This window comes from Arvicola amphibius, chromosome 14 (genome assembly GCF_903992535.2).
Source record: "Arvicola amphibius chromosome 14, mArvAmp1.2, whole genome shotgun sequence".
NCBI classification, from domain to species: domain Eukaryota; kingdom Metazoa; phylum Chordata; class Mammalia; order Rodentia; family Cricetidae; genus Arvicola; species Arvicola amphibius.
The window spans coordinates 35,839,209-35,856,418 of record NC_052060.1 but is presented as its reverse complement, the minus strand read 5'-3'; the positions used below and the strand labels follow the sequence as shown (position 1 = coordinate 35,856,418).

Sequence of the window (17,210 nt, the reverse complement as noted above, 5' to 3'; positions counted from 1 at the left end):
TTTTTGAGGGTAAAATGTATGTATGATTATAAAATTCCTCACTTTGGTCTTTACCTCCCATCAATTGTTATTAATATTGATTTTCTATATCATTTTATTAAAAGCTCAGTCAAATTTAAGATGAACCTAAGAATAGAAATGCTAAAATATTTTTAAAAATAGAATTTTGAGTCAGTGAACTGTGCTATATACTGGATATGCAGAGGCACAAGTAGGAGAGTTTGAGTCCGTGTGCTGATGTCCAGCCTTAGCCGTATGAGTGTGTGCGGAGGACTCCCCTTCCTAGGGTCCTCTGAAAGGGAAATGTGTCAACTTTCCTTTGAGTGTTTACATCACAAGACCAGGGAGATAACTCAGCAGGTGAAGGCACTTGCCACCACGCCTGAGTTCAGCCGCCAGGATCCACCTGGAGGAAGAGGGAAGCTGACTCCTACAAGTTGTCCTCTGACCTCTACATGCCTGCCATGACTCACGTGGGGAGTTGAGCACAAATACACACAGAGAAATAATAAAATGTAATTTTAAGTTATTAAAGTAGTTTAAACTTGTCCAATTCAACATTTCTCAAAGTAATTTGATAGACTGCCCAGCCAGGCAGTGGTGGCGCACACCTTTAATCCCAGCACTTGGGAGGCAGAAGCAGATGGATCTACGGGTTCAAGGCCAGCCTGGTCTATACAGTGAGTTCCAGGTCAGCCAAGGCTACACAGAGAAACTCTGTCTAGGAAAACAAACAAACAAAACAAAAAAGACCTTCCAAAAGCAAGGCACATACAACATCATCTAGTAGATAGTTTAGGGAACCAGCCTTCGTTTCTCTAGAGAAGCAGCACCCGCCTTCTGTGGAGTCTCCTTCCTTCCCTTCCCAGCCGTTCCCTCCATCTCCTCAAATAAGACTTCTTTCAGCTTCACAGCCCACCTCGGCAGCATCCTCCTTCAGAAGAGCCTGTGCCTTTCCCTAAGGTGCTCCTTGGGCTTTTTGCTAGTTCTCACTCTGCTGACCAGCCTCTCTCCTGCCCCACTTGGTCCTGGCTACTTACCATCCTGTTTTGTGATGCTACTTCCCACACGAATGTGGACCTTTGAGAATTTGATTCATTATTTTGTAAAAGAAACTGAGCTAGTCCGCATTTTTCTTCTTTTTAGATTTATTTTTTTATTTTCATTCACATATGTGTGTATTCTGCTGAGTATATGCCATGTGTGCGGGTATTTTCAGAGAGCAAAAGAAGGCAGTAGATCAGGTCTTCTGCAGCTGGACTCACAGGAGGCTGTGAATCACATGGTGTGGGTGCTGGGAACTAAACTCAGATCCCTGTGCAAGAGCAACACTGGTCATAACTGAACCATTTTCTCAGCCCCAACTCATACAGCAGGTAAAGTGTTCCAGAGTCCCCATGAATGCTGGCAGCAGATCCTTCCCCCTAGGGGAACTAAGATAGACTCCTGAAACCCCTGCTCTTAGCATTTCATCACGTGATAAATTCATAGGCTTATTCCATGCGTTTCTATTGAAAATACTTCCCTTAGCATAGGTGCTGGCTCGGACTTTGGACTCAGTGTCAGCACGCTTTACTGAAACTCTTCTGCCCACACATTCTCTGTGTGAGATGCATCACACCTTGTGCTGGGAACATCAGGGAGCAGCTGTACACCATATGGGGAGTTGTATTTTATGCCAGAATCTCTGTGTGTCAGTGGTTATTTTAAATAGTGAAGCCACGGAGCACAAAATGCAGGCAGCATGTAACATGACAGAAGTTCCCCTTCTGTGTGAGACCTGTAACGAGGGCAGAGTGACCCCCATTGTACGTTCCATCCTTGGCCGGCTCCCAGTCGTTTGCTAGTCTGCATGCTTCAACTGGCCAGAAAGTCTATGGCAGTGGTTCTCAACCCTCCTAACACTGCAGCCCTTGATACAGCTCCTCGTGGAGTGGCCCCAGCCATATCATTAGCTTGTTCTTACTTCATAACTGTAATTTTGCTACTGTGATGAATGATATGCGACCCCCTCAAAGGGGTCATGACTCACAGGTGGAGAACAAGAGTACTGACTTCCAGGGCAGGGTTACAGAAAACTTTTTAGTAGGTATGTAAATTTTAAAACTTGAAGATCTGAATAGCAGACATCAGCCACAAATGTTGAAGACACAGTGAGTGTGTTGTCTGGCACTTCCTAACTGTGAGTTCATTTGCTACATAACAAATATTAGAAAAATTAAGAATTACCCAGCAAATGGTTATTCTATAATTGAGTTTTGCCTTTGAAAAATAGTAAAGGTTTTTTTGTTTGTTTTAAATCCTTTAAATAATGAATTTGCTTACTGTGGCAGAAGTAGGTAAGTAAAAATATTTTTGATTAAATGAAAATTGCTTTGGCTTGCCTTAGTGAGTTTAACTAGTGAAAATTCTTTTACTTGTTTAATTTTCGTGCAGGGGGAGAGTCCAGGAAGCAGCCATAGGTAAGGCTTTTCAAAATAATAAAATATTTAAGTTTTATGTGACAGAGCTTTTCCCGGGGAGATACAACACACCCATCTCTCACTCCAGACGGGAGCCCAGACAGACTACACAGTAAAGACACCACTGAGTCTCCTTTGGGGTACCAGTGAGTTTATTGGGGTCACTTATAGGAGCAGAAGTGACACAAAAGACAGCTGGATCACCTAGGCCACCCCAGTATGGTGACAGCTCACAAGACCGGAGCTTACTGCACAGCCTGTAAGTAGTTCAACGGGCTGGGCTACGGGTCTTTTCCAGGTGCCTTGGATGGTCTAAAGTTCTTGTAGGTACCTGGTCTGATCTCAGAGTCTTCTTTGCAGCTTGGTTTATCGGAGAGGGACTAGCAGCTTTCATTGCTCACTGTAGCAGGGAAGGGGCCTAGTGAATCTGGTCAGTTTCAGGGACTTTCTGAAGCCATTTTAAGTTTGTGAGCCCTTGAAATAAGCATTCCAGTGAGTTTCTTATCATAGTCTTCAAGACCCTGAACACTTGTGTTTCAGAGGCAAAATTTTCTCTTTATATAAAAGAAAAACAGCCAGGTGGTGGTGGTGCATACCTTTAATCTCAGCAGTCAGGAGATAGAGACAGGCAGGTCTTTGTGTGTTCCATTACAGGCTACAAAGGAACCCTGTCTTGAAAAAGCAAGAGAGAGAGAGAGAGAGAGAGAATAATTGCCCCCAATACTATTTTGAATAATAAAGATGTTTATTTATGCCAATTTCTCAGTTTTCTGTCTAAATTAAGCCTACATTATAAATCACTTTGCTTTCTTAGAGCCACTTAGCACTGACAGCTCCATCTCTTTTCTTGTCCTACCCCGTTTTCTTGATTGTGACTTTCCAAACAGTGGTTCTCAGCCTGTGGATCCAGACCCGCTCTGGGGTCAAATTGTTCACGGCAGTCACATGTCGCATGTTTACGTTATATGCCATAACAGTAGCAAAGTTACAGTGTGAAATACCAACAAAAATAATTTGATGTTTGGGGGGCGTCACCGAAATGTGAGGAACTGCATTAAAGGGCCACAGGGTTAGGAAGGCTGAGAACCACTCTACTAAAACATTCTACAATTCAAAACATTCTACAATACAAATCAAAACTCCTCTTACTACTTCAGAAGTAACTAGAACCTTATACTGTAGTTTATTCATGTAGTCTTCTTATCTGCTGTTAAATTGCGTAGACTGCTTGCAAAAGAAAGCTTGGTCTTTAACTCAGAAGTTCCTAAGAAGGAGAGATAGCTCAGTGGTTAAGAGCACTGACTGCTGGTCCACAGGTTTGATTTCCAGCACCGGCAGGGTGGCTCACAATCATCTGTAACTCCAGTTCTAATACCTTCTTCTGGCCTCCTTGGGTACCATAGACATACATGTAGGCAGGACAACCCATACACATTTTAAAAAAAAAAAAAGATGTTCCTATTTTCAAGGGAATTGTCTCCTATTTTGGTCATTATGCCCTTGCATTTTTTTTTTAGTTTAGCAAACCTTATTGGGCAGCTGTCCATGTGCTAGGTTTGAAAGGTCGAGCGTGCACTTGGTGTGATGCTGCAGATCTGCGATGGCACTGGAGACACAAGATCAGGTGAAGTAGGCCTATGGTGCACACTCAGGAAGGCTGCCTGGGCTGCACGCACCCTCTTAAAAAGAAGAAAAGCAAAGGCTGAGAATGTGGCTTGGTGGTAGAGTGCTTGGGTAGCGTGCACAAGGCCTCCCTTGTGCAAAGCCTTGGTTAGTCTAGTCTCAAGCTCACTGGCTCGCTCTCTCGCTCTCTCTCTCTCTCTCTCTCTCTCTCTCTCTTTCTCTCTCCCTCTCTAACAGCTATTATAAAACATACTAGTGAAGCTAGGGAATATGTGACCAAAATATGTGTGGGAAGGTGTGTCCAAAGGGGCTTCTTTTAAGCCGATGACCTCTGGCTTGATCTCTGAAGAGTTAGTTAGCAATTATTAGCCTGGCGAAGGAGACCTTCATGTATGGTCAAAAATGCGCACACGAAGTGAGATGATTGATGAGAAGGAAGCACTGGGGGACTGTGTGGAGGATGGAAAGTGTGTGTCTTGCTTTCAGTGGAAGTTATGGAGAAAACAGTAAAAGTCCAGGGTCTCTGCACAGAATCCCAGCACTGAAAGGGGGAAGTGGACACAGAGTCCCACCCCAACCAAGAAGCTGTTTGTAGTTGGTATCTGCCAGGACAAGGAATTTTAGTTCTCTTCGATGGAGTGTTTGTGTGTGTGTGTGTGTGTGTGTGTGTGTGTGTGTGTGTGTGTGTACATCAACCACAACCCAGGAGTAGTTGGCCAAAACAAAACATTCCATTTTTTGTAAGCTTTTTGTTTTGTTTTGATATTTTTTTATCTTAACTGATTTTCTTTTTAGTTATCATCTGTTTTTATTTTATGTTTATTTTTCGTCTTTTTTGAGGCAGGGAAAGAGAGGGCATGAAATTGGATGGAGAAAGACGTAGAGAAAAACTGGGAGGCATTAAGGAAAGGGAAAGAATACAATTGAAATATATTGTGTGAGAAGTTTTAAGTTAGCTTTTAAATAAATATATCTAAGGTCTTAGTGTTGTTGTACTTTGCTTTGTTTCGGGATGTGTTTGTCTGGAGTTGGGAATTTGCTACACAGCCCAACTGGCCTCGAGTTCTGTGTGGTTCAGAGTGGCCTTTAATTATTGATTCTTCCGAATGCTAGTAATTTTAGCCTACTTTGCCATGCCCAGGGGTAACCAGCTCAGTGGTAAAGCGTTTATCTAGCATTTACTAAGTCAGAGGGTCATTCCCCACGCACCACCTCCGAGGGCTGGGCTCGCAGCCCTGCGTTGGAGGATGACAAAATAGAGCAGGAGGAAGAGTGGTGTGGGAATTGTAAAGACACTCAGTGGAAGAGTTTGAACATGAATGAGAAGTGGTAGAAAGAAAGAAAGAACCATCACAGCCTAGGAAGGCAAAAGGTAAATGAGAAGGGCCAGGCCAGGCCAGGCCAGGCTGGGGGGATGCTCAGCCTGTTCATGAAACTTGAGTAGGAAGGACTTAAGTTGTTGAACGACACAGAAGCCATTGAGTCCAGCGTTACTGGAGTGGCGGAAGCTGACAACTGTGCACTGATGAATGAGGGGAGGCAAGGACGTGAGGACAGGAAACATGGGGCTGGACGCCTGCATTTAAATCCTAGTTCTGCCACGTGCTCGCCCTTAATCTACGTCCATCTCATTGCCTTCACATGTCATCGCTGCCTCTATGCTTTCTGTGCTGTTGGGAGCAGCTGGCAGGTTATACGTGCCAAGCATTGACTTGAATGAATTCTAAGTGTAGCGGTGACCTCAGGTAGGTCACTGCTTCGTTAGGAGAGGGAAGGAAGAATAAGATTATTTTTAAGCAAGGGAGTAGAAGTCAAATTAAGTTACCTTTAAGAAAAAGTTTGAATAGGAAACTTAAAGTTACGGAGTTATGTAGCAGTGAGTAAGTTAAAGGACTGTTGCTGGAGACTGAGGGCCCAATTGTTGCTGCATTTTTTCCCTAGCAGCCCACAGCAGAAAGGACTAAATTGGAAAACGTTCAGGGCCCAGAGATAAACAGAGTAATTGGTGTGATGGTAGGAACACAGGAAAAGTGTGTGGTGAGAAAGGAATTGGGGCCTGTTATGAGATTCCCACTGTCCTGAGGGGAGGCCAGGAGATACTGGCTGGACGGAGCAGTGTGAGGAAGGACGAAGCGTCCAGGGAGGGCAGGGTGAGTGGTGGGAGGACGAGGCTCTGGCTGCGAGCCCTGGGCAGAGAGTACAGCGCACTGAAGTTGTGCCCTGTGGTGAGCTGTTTGGGTGTAGTGTAGGATCACTGTCAGGTAGAGCCTGTGCAGAGAGTAGCCAGGTCTGTACTTATTAATGGGCAGCTACAGAGGAAAGGAAAGCACATCATCTTTCACCGACAGGAAGACTGCTATTGTATTTCAGTTTATAGTCTCACATAGCAGCTGAAGCTCTATCGGGTTGCTTTCATACAGTTTTGGGTAGGAAAAGTTCAGCGTTCCCCTGGCTTTTGGAATGTTGTATTTGGACTCAGGTTCGTCAGAATGGCTTTTGTTCGTTTTTGTTTCCCTTCTCCTCCCTCCCTGTTCCCTAGGCCACTTACTGAGGAAGAAATTGTTGACTTACAAGAGAGGCATTATGATTCGATTGCTGAAAAACAGAAAGACGTGGATAGGAAACTCCAGAGGGAGGTAAGTGCTGTGCCCTGTTGATTGAATACACGTGAAGCCTGTTGATTGAATACACGTGAAGCCTGTTGACTGAATACACGTGAAGCCTGTTGGTGGGGGTCTCGCCGGTGTGTTGCCAACAGTCTCTGGCCTCTGTTTTCATAACTACAGAGAAAAATGATTTAAAAGTGGAAGTTTATTCCGCCTTACTGTGATTGGTTTGATAGAGGTCATGTGATGCTGCAGCAAAACAGGTAGTTCTCAGTTCGCTAACAGGAGTGCCAAGCCAGAACAAGCACCTTTGCCGCAGCCAGCCTAAATCAGCTGCTCCGTTTCTCTCTGAGCGTGTTTAAGGTTTTGTTTGTCTTGGGTTTTTTTTGTTCTCAGTGAACCAAGGACCCTACCAGTCACAATTATTACATAAATCTGTGAACGTGGCCTGTGATCACAGCTTCATTATCCCTGAACTACAGAGAATTGGTTGTTTTCTGCTCCACATTGAAAGCAGTCTTTGAGCTGGGCATGGTGCTGTGTGCCTACAATCCCAGCCCTTGAGAGGTGCAGGCAGGAGAATGAGTTTGAGGCTAGCCTCAGGGACATAGCAAGTTCAAGGTTGGCCTGAACTTTATATTTAAGGAGACCCTGTATCAGAACTAACCTTCTGGTCCTCTAGGCCAGCTATAGAGTGCAAGGTGCTGGGCTCAGTGTGCAGTACCAGAGGGAATTTTTTAAAGTAAAAATAAAAACAATACGTTTAGTACCATTAGTGAGTTACAGTGTATTAATTTAATCCACACAGGAGATGCCAACAGTACTCTAAAGAAGAAAGGTTGATACTTGGTGTGTTAACTTAGGTTTCATATGCAGTTCTTACCACTGAGCTTCTGTGTAAGCTATTGTGGGGGATAAGAAATTAAATTGGAAAGCAGTTTTTGAATGATGAATGCTAATAAAATTGAAAAATATGTGTGGATGTCAATTAAATGAAAAGACCAGAATTTGGGAAAAAGCATAGATATTATTGGCCTTGTATTTAGGGCTCTTTGATTTGTGAGGGCCAAACCCACTGTAGTGGGGGTGACAAGTATTAAAATGGTGACTGGAAATGAGGATCATTGCATTTTCTAAAGAACTCAGTCATGTCTTATATAGCATCTGGGGTATGTTGTGGGCAGCCACAAAAATAGCAGTATTGATATGCTTCATAGATATCATTATTTTCAATGATTTCTGTTTTGTTTTGTAATCGGAATAGCTGGTGTTTAGAGCAGCTAGACAGGTTCTGGTTTCCGTTAATCCTTACCGTTTTGTTCATGTACAGTTAGCCTTACAAGAGGAGAAGTTAAGACTAGAAGAAGAAGCTTTATACGCTGCCCAGCGTGAAGCAGCCAGGGCAGCAAGGCAGCGAAAGCTCCTGGAGGTGAGGGGGAAGACCCCAGCGCACACCAGGGTTACCTCTCCTTGTTCTCTCTGACTATTCCAAGTTGGGACTTTCCTGCTAGAATCAACAGCTCCTTGGGAAGCAGAGGATGTTCTTACACATAGATCCCTAGGATTCTCAAAGGCAAATGAATCCATCCTGACCTTCTAGAAGAAACATAAGCATGATACTGTGTACTCTACAGCTTTAGATTAGCAGGAACTGATCCTTGTTTAGCCTAAGATGAATCCTAGGGTTCTGAATTCAGATCCTTTTAGGGAAAATGTATTTAGAAGGCAAATATTTCAAAACTGGTCTTCAGCATAATTTCTCAAGCATTTTATTGTATTTTCATGAAGATTTTTTTGAACAATTTCTTAAATTCTAAGATTCTTATACTTAATATAAGTCAAGATATATGATTTATGGCTCACTAGGGGTATTGTTTAATTCTCAATTTCTTATGTGTCTGAGACACTAAGAGGTAGAGTCTTGACCATCTTTGGCATCTTATCAGGAAAGACAGATGTACCATCTCTTACCGTGACTTGGGGTTACGGCATTATTCCACATGCTTGACAACTGTCAGGAGCAGATTTTTATTGCAGTGTCAGGAACGCTACTAAGAAGGTTCTTAGTTGAAAATTCACAGCAGTCTGGGAGAAAGGGGGCATTTGAAATCCCTACTCTACAGACGAGGAAGGTGAAGGGCAGGTCTTACAGCTGGGACCCCGAAGAGCCAGAGTCGAGGCACAGTGGTACTTAGCCGGCACACTGCTTACTGTCTCCCTCCGTCATTGCCTGGGTGGGTTTGCCACCAGTGTTGTGGTCCAGTGTTGAGTACAAAACTCAAATCACGTGGAGAGTTAGAAAAACGGAAAAATCCTGTCTTTGTGATTTCTATGCCCCTACCTCTCTTCCTCCCTCCCTCCCTCCTTCCCTTCCTTCCTCCCTTTCTCTCATCATGGGGGTGGGTTTCAGCAGGGTCCTTATGGGGAGTGTCCTTTTTAGTATATCCTAAGTACTGGAAAATGTTAAAATTAACTTCGCTTTCTATGAAACTAATTGATGCTCTTAATATAGGTGTTCTTTTCACAATAATAAATTCTCTGCCGTAGCTGGTTAAAGCAGTGGTTCTCAACCTGTGGGTCGTGATCAAAAGATCCCTCTCACAGGGGTTGCATATCAGATATTTATATTATGATTCATAGCAGTAGCAAATTTATAGTTATGAAGTAGCAATAAAAGTAATGTTATAGTTGGGGGCCACCACAACATGAGGAACTGTATTGAAGGGTCACAGCATTAGGAAGGTTGAGAACCACTAGGTTAAAGCATTCCACTGAAGCATGTGTCACTGGGTAATCGAGGCTCTCTGTGTTCTTGCTTCCATGGCTAAATGCTTGTTCTGGGAATACATCATTTGCATATCATACATGAACCCAACTGTACAGACACGTGCTGATTCATTGCTTTTCATAGTGACTGAATCTGATAAGGCAGGAAAGTAGCCATCTGTATTTAAAAGATGCAGGAGCAGAAGGTTACACTGTGCCAGGAATACACAGCCACTATCAAAGCACAGCTCTGAGAGGTCTAGAGAAGCCTGTGCTAAGTCCCAGATGCTCCACTGCCATTAACATTCCCGAGTCAGCTCAGCCTTCCAAACCCTTACATTTCTCCTTATTCCATGTCAAAGAAGACGGCAGCATGACCTGACAGCTGGCTTCCTGCCATACGCTTCTAGTCATGGAGGTTCTTGGAGTGTTGAGAACGTGAGGGGCTCTAGTACACGTCACAACAGTAGATATTCTCAGTCTGACAGCATCACACCGATGAGCTGAGAGTAATTCTGTCCTTAAATAAAAGGATGTAGAAGTAGCAATGAAGGAAAAGACTTCAGTGGAATAATGCTAACTTTTTGTTTTTAGAAACTAGGCAAAGGATGTTGGCATTGCATGGATATTTTTTAAAAGCGTTAACTTAACATCAAAATGATTCTGTATTACATTGTGTTTCCAAAGCAAGAAAAGCAGAGAGCTACACAGCGCTATCATCCTGGCAGTGGAGAATATCAAAGGTAAAAAGCAACGTGTATTTCCTCCTCTGTTTGTGGCAGAAAGTGTTATTTCCAGACAGACCACTGTTCTCAAGATGTTTGTAAATGTATTCACACACTCGAGACCCCGGGTTCAGTCCTTAATACCCTTTCATATATGCACTCATATACTTTCCTCTAAGACATTATCGTAGAGAATACTGAGAACTTTTTCTTTTAGCTCTATGATCATTTATTCAAAATGACTTTGATGCATTTGTAAGGATAACAGCATCTTAATGTAGAAAGGGCTGTGGTAACTGGACTCCTTCAGGTAAGTTGGTAGCAACCTTCGTTGTTTATTTTCCTTAATGAAGAACATGCCCATGCTTGTTGGTCGAGGGTTATTGTGAAGTTGAACTTAACCAATCAGCTTTGAGGATTGGCCTTCACAGTTAATCTGTTTTCAGTTTCATGGTAGCATTAAAAATATTAAGACCCATTTTCACCAGAATATTCTGATTGTACAGCAGTTACAACTTGGGGAAGAGGTTTCAGGCCAGAAATCCCATCACTCACATAAGTATTCTGTTAGTCTATTCCAGACGCATTTCCTAAATTCGCTTTTCTTACAGTGCAGGACCAGAAGACGACTTCGAATCTTGTTTGAGAAACATGAAGTCACAGTACGAAGTTTTTCGAAGCAGTAGTAAGTCTTTTAAAAGATTCTCTCCACATTTTCAGTTTACTTTTTGCCACTTTAAGAGTTATATTTGTGGAAGCTTGGAGGAACATTAAGATTTAGAGAGACAGGGGCTGGAGAGATGGCTCAGTGGTTAAGAGCATTGCCTGCTCTTCCAAAGGTCATGAGTTCAATTCCTAGAAACCACATGGTGGCTCACAACCATCTGTAATGAGGTCTGCTGCCCTCTTCTGGTCTACAGACACACACACACACCACAATATTGTATACATAATAAATAAATGAATGAATGAATGAATGGATAGATGGATGGATGTATGGATAAATAAATAAATAAATGAATAAATGAATGAATAAATAAATAAATAAAAGATTTGAGAGACGATCGTTACCCAAGAAAAGAGAAGAAAGCACATGGCAGCTGTGGGAAGAGCACAGTGACATTTTGTTCGTTTGGTGTGTGTTCCAGGACTCTCATCTGATGCCACAGTACTGACACCAAATACTGAAAGCAGCTGTGACTTAATGACCAAAACCAAATCGACTAGTGGGAATGACGACAACACCTCCTTAGACCTGGAGTGGGAAGATGAAGAAGGTCTGTCACCTTGTTGTCCCTCGGAGTCACACTGACCCTTGTTGGACCAAATGTTTTCTGCCTTGTGTTTAGTGGTATTTAAATTGAGTATATTCAAGCCCATTAAAAAATTATTTTCAGACTGTTTTTTTTTTTTCTTTAGTGGAGTTTCACTGTGTAGTTTTAGCTGTCTAGGAGCTCACTCTGTAGACCAAGCGGCCAGAACTCATAGAGATCCACCCACCCACCTCTGCCTGCTGAGTACTAGGCTTCAAGGCATGAGTACAACATCCAGCTGACAGTGACTATTATTTGTTTCTTAATGTGTAGGTTTCTGTGTGTGTGTTTGTGTGCACATGTATAGCAAGTCTTTCTCCATCCTGCCAGCCAACTCCCAAATTATGACCAGAGACTTGTGAAAGCTCAGCTGATAGCTTAGGCTTGTTTCTAACTAGCTCTTATAACTTCAATTAACCCATACCTTTTCATCTACATTCTTTTACATGGCTCAGTTACCTTTATGCTGTATTGCCCATGCTGCTTCCTCTGTATCTCCTGGCATCTCCCTTCTTCCCAGTGACCTCTCTGCCCAGATTCCTGCCTAGCTGTTGGCCATTCAGCTTTTTATTAAACCAGTCAATGACACTGTGTGCAAAAAGTTTATCCCACAACACACATGTGCACACCACAACGTGTGTGAAGGACAGGGAACCCTAACCCTATAATGGCTCCTTGTATGAAGATAATTGCTTTTCTTGCTTTCCCTCTTTGTCCCTCCCCTAATTCAACCATCCTGTTCCCTCATGTTCTCCTCCCCCTCCCCTTAATCCCTCCCTCTTCTCCCTCCTCCCCTTTGCTTCTTCATCCCCTCTCCCCCCCCCCCAATTTTCTCAGAAGATCTTATCTGTTTGCCTTAGAAAGCAAATATTAAGTTTTAAAAAATGTTTCTAATCTAACTCAGGAAGTTTTTTGCGTGAGGGATTACTGCCTCTTTCTGAGCAGTTTAAAGTCAAAACTTGATTAATGTCTAATTCACTATAAATGAGCAATTTAAAGGATTTTTTTATAGAACACAAGCTGTTCTATAGAAGTCTGAATTTTATCTGGTTAGTCTTCAAGTCATAGTATCTTACATAGATTATGTAATCTCTCTAAGCCATTGTTGTTCATCCTCAAAAGAGAAGAATAAAATATAATTTTCATGTTTTGTATAAGTGCTAGTGTATTGCTATATATTGCTAAAAAATAAAGTATCTGTCTAAGGAAGATGTAGCTCAGAGGTGGAGTGTTTGCCTAGCATGTGCAAAGACCTGGCTTTGATCCTCAGCACACAAAAAAGAAATAATAAAAACTTAATAAATATTTGGGGGAAATGAATATGGTAGACAGTCAGTATATGAAACACCTAATAGGGAATGGTATTACATACAAGTGCAGAATTATCGTTAAATTATTTACTTGTTTTCAACATAATTTCATTAAAATCCAGTTTTTCATCTTCATGTTTAAAAACAGACAGTGTAAGAAAGAATTACAGAATATAGAACTTAAAGGAAAATCGTAAGCTTTAAACAGTTCATAGAATGTGGAAATGGAGTGGATCTTAGATATCCTTTAATCACACTGATTTGTTTGTCAGTTAGAAGACTTGACAGGTGGAGCTGGCATAGCGTTATGACAGGCTGCATTAGTCTGTTTAATCTTCCCAGTGGCATCCTCTTCTCCAGTCCTGTGTGTACTTTAATGTAGGCTTGGATCCCAGCCAGCAGGGCGTTCGTACTTACTCTGTCATCTGCATGTGCCAGTCATGTTCCTAGATAAGATTGGCCTGGTCATTACTCAGCTTATTAGCAAAATTGTTCAACCAGCGTAGACAGAGGAAAGAATGCACTGGAAACCTCCTTTTTGGTCGATACACAGTTGCCGCTTCCTTTAGAGAAATTTCAGTCCAAGGTACAGATCCCTAGCCATAGGAGTTCTCAGCCTACATCCTACATAGCTACATTGTTTTTTGGTGAATGTAGATGTGTGCATATGCACAGTGTGTGTGTGTGTATGTGTGTGTGTGTGTGTGTGTGTGTGTGTGTGTGTGTACATGTGTGGAGGCGGGAGTCAACCTCGGTGTCAGCTCTCTAGAGCTATTGTTCTTTTTGAGATGGTCTCTAGGTCCTGGGCTTACTAATGTTGCGAGGCTGGCTGGCCATATTTTTTATAATGTTCTCATTTTGTATTAATTAGTTGCTTTATTGATTTTTTTTCGGGAGTGACAGACAACAGTGATAAAGGTTTAGTACTCCTTTTCCTTTCTTTACTGTGAGACCTGATTCTTTCAGGTCAGAAGATAAAGTTGATTGTGTCTCCTATTCCTTAGAACCTCTTTGCCCACCCTAGATTTTAGTTTTTATCAAGGAAGATTAGTATTTAGAAATTTTTGTCCTTTCTCACCTCCATCTACTCCAGTATTTTCGAGATTCATGTTACTAACAATTTATATCCAGAATGAACATGAAACATTTGCACTCTAGTGTAGTAGAGAATCGAAATAGCACGAGAAGACAGACTTTGGAGCCAGACTTGTGCACTAGAATTCAGTCTTGGCCAGCACGAAGCTCAGCAGTAGAGACTGCAGCCTGCAGAGAGCCCTGGGTTCAGTCCCTGTGCTACTTCATAGCTGTGTGACTTCACGGACGCGTACTCTCTGCTGCAGACTCTCTCTGGCGGTGGTGGCGCACGCCTGTAGTCCCAGCACTCGGGAGGCAGAGGCAGGAGGATCTCTGCGAGTTCGAGGCCAGTCTGGTCTACAAGAGCTAGTTCCAGGACAGGCTCTAGAAACTACAGGGAAACCCTGTCTCGAAAAACCAAAAAAAAAAAAAAAAAAAAAAAAAAAAAAAAAAAAAAAAAAAAAAGTAGCTGGTGCTCGTGCTCGACTTCACAAGGTTGGCTAATGAGCTCAAAGTGCAAGCAGTGTTAGCAGGGACCTGGGAGGTACAGAAAAGCCTGTCTTCTCCTATCCCGAGGAAACGCAGCTTTCATCCAGTGGGAAAAAGACCTTGGCAAAGCTACTGAATGGCCTTATGAGACTCAGAGCAGTAGACTCTCAGTCTCTGTTGTGTTTGATTTGTGGCCCTTCAGAGATCTTATCAGGTGATCGGTGTTGCACTTTTTATCAGAGACGCGTGATATGTGGTGATCGCTCCCCAGATTTTTCTCTGAAGAAAGCTTCCACGGGACTGAGCCCTAGGTTAATTCACTAGAAGCAAACAAGAGCAATCCTGTTATTAAACCGACAAGCCTTGGTTGTTTCATTGGTTTGCTCGGTTTTTGAGACAGAGTTTCTCTACAGCCCTGACTGTCCCGGAACTCACTTTGTAGACCAGACTGGCCTCAAACTCAAACTCTGCCTCCTGGGTACTGGAATTAAAGGTGTGTGCCACGATGCTGGTTTAGCTGGCAAGTTCCTTAATCCAGCTTTTTGTTATGCTAGGAATGAATCGGATGCTGCCAATGAGAGAGCGCTCGAAGACAGAAGAGGACATCCTCCGGGCAGCACTGAAGTACGGTAGCAAGAAGGGCAGCAACCCCACGTCCGCCTCTGATGATTCCAACGGGCTGGAGTGGGAGAACGACTTCGTCAGCGCCGAGATGGACGATAACGGCAATTCTGAGTACTCCGGGTTTGTGAATCCTGTCTTAGAACTGTCGGATTCTGCCACCAAGCAGGCTGATACGGACCAGCAGACCCGATAGGATGAAACTGTGCGACCTACTTACCAGATGTTAAAACAGATGGATGCTGACTCTTTCTGTAAGGTGGCGTAGGAACCTTGTGACAAGTGCTTGTTTTTGTAGAAGGAGCAGGAGTGGAGAGACAGCGGAATGCTTCAGTCAGGTGCGGTCTCAACATCTGCCTTCTGTGTCCCAGGACTGACTCGGTGAGCTGACATATCAAACATTCATGGCATTCCTGTTCACCCTGGTCAGAGTTCTGCATCTTAAATCATTTTTGTTTTACTTTGACTGCTTTACTAAACCTATTTTATTACAGAAATAAAAATCTAAAAGTCTTTTGTTAGTTCTCAGCAGATGTAAAGGCAGCACGAAGGAGGGATGTTGATTTATTTAGAAGGCTGGTCCGTTTTCCAGCATCATTTACTGTGACGACTTCCTTTAATTTTGTTGTTGAGTAGTCAGCAGCTAATTGGAGACGACCCCAAAGCATGCTGAGATGTGGGTTTCTTTCCATACCTATCACATATACACATCCTAATCCAGTGTTTACTCAATCCAAATAAAAGATAATAGGATTAAAGAAACTTTCAGTTTGGACACTTTGAGTTGGTAATAATTAAATAATAGTTAACAATATAAATTAATTTTTTTACTTCCTTTTACATGCCACTATGTTGGCTTTAAATTGAGATCTTAAGTGTTTTTTATTTCTATATTTCCAGTGAATGATCTTTGCAAGATTTTACACAGAACATATTCTGTGAATGATTTAAAAAAACATTAAAATACGGGTATTTCCAAGTACATAAAATCCTTTCTGATATGAAAGGTCCTGTTGATTGTATTGCCCTTTCCTTGGCCTTGTAGTACAAGGTGCTTTGTGGGACGGAACTAATGTATCTATGTATTGATGGCCTGTGTCTGGATCCATGTGGAAGACCAGGACTGAGAAACGCTCCCTAACTGCATTCCTTGGTTTGGCTGAGGACTGAGTGTCACTGTGGCAAGCACACTGTTCTGTCTCCCTTGCTGTCTTGCTCTCTTCAGCAGTGATGGTGCATGCTCTCAACGGTACAGGAAGGCCCAGGTAGAGATAGTGAAGTTCTTCTGTCCATGAAAAGTTGTGTGACCCTTTCGATATCTGAACTGCTATACAATGACATCTGCAGTTTGGTCATTTTTTAATCTCATAGAAATAAATATACTTTGATATGTAAATATGCATTAGGTTATGCTATTATTTATATCTGTCTTAAAATTTAAATTGCAGTTGTGCCATGGAAATAATTTAAAAATACTCTATATTCACATTGCCTGTGTTCCTGCTTTTTAAGGTTTATATTACATCAGATGTATATTTTTGGTTTGGCATAAGCTACTGTTGTAATTTTTTGGCTTTTTGTTCATAAAGAATTTTCTGAAGGAATGGTAACTTCTCAAGGATTGTGAATAAACATTTTTACATTTAATGATATTTGCATATTGCTGATATTGCTTCATAACAATGCAGATAGTGAGACTCTTGGTATATAATTATTTTCTTTAATCAGATATAAAGATAAAAGACTGGAACTACCTGTAAAAATATGCTTTAATTACCAAGAAAAAGAATCGTTGTGTTTTGGGGTTTTTTTATTGTTGTTGTTTGTTTTGGGGTTTTTCTATTGGCTTTGTTTATAAAATGCTAAGAATGACATTTGTTCAGCAGACTTTGGTGAATCTGCCCAGTAGGGAAAAGTTCGAGGGGCTCTGCTCTCTTACTTACTGTTGTATGGGAGATGTTGATGAACATTGTCCTAGTGACTTTCCTCCTGCCAAAACAAAGCACTGTGACCAAGGAGCTATTGGGAACTTATGGTTTCAGAGGATTGGAGTGTATGACCGTCATGGCAGGGAGCATGGTAGCAGGCAGAGAGGCATGGTGCTGGAGCAGAAGCTGGGAGCTCACGTCTGATCCACAAGCACAAAGCAGACAGAACTAACTGAGAAATAGCATTGGCATTTGAAACCTCAGAGCACAGCCACTCCCAGTGACACCAGCTA

General features: G+C 42.3%; 1 protein-coding gene across 2 annotated transcripts in view; it reads left to right on the top strand.

The window, feature by feature from the left end:
• The window catches only part of Ap1ar (adaptor related protein complex 1 associated regulatory protein), a 28,730-nt gene extending 12,089 nt beyond the window's left edge, over window positions 1-16,641 (top strand). Inside the window, exons 4-10 of one of the 2 annotated variants that reach the window (XM_038311240.1) lie at window positions 2,437-2,462; window positions 6,625-6,721; window positions 8,022-8,120; window positions 10,145-10,200; window positions 10,794-10,867; window positions 11,331-11,459; window positions 14,923-16,641. In XM_038311240.1, the coding sequence (XP_038167168.1) occupies window positions 2,437-2,462; window positions 6,625-6,721; window positions 8,022-8,120; window positions 10,145-10,200; window positions 10,794-10,867; window positions 11,331-11,459; window positions 14,923-15,185 (744 nt within the window). In that variant the 3' untranslated portion in view covers window positions 15,186-16,641. The remainder of the gene's footprint in view (window positions 1-2,436; window positions 2,463-6,624; window positions 6,722-8,021; window positions 8,121-10,144; window positions 10,201-10,793; window positions 10,868-11,330; window positions 11,460-14,922) is intronic. The other variant, XM_038311241.1, reaches the window with a different exon arrangement.
• The last annotated feature ends 569 nt before the right edge of the window (window positions 16,642-17,210 follow it).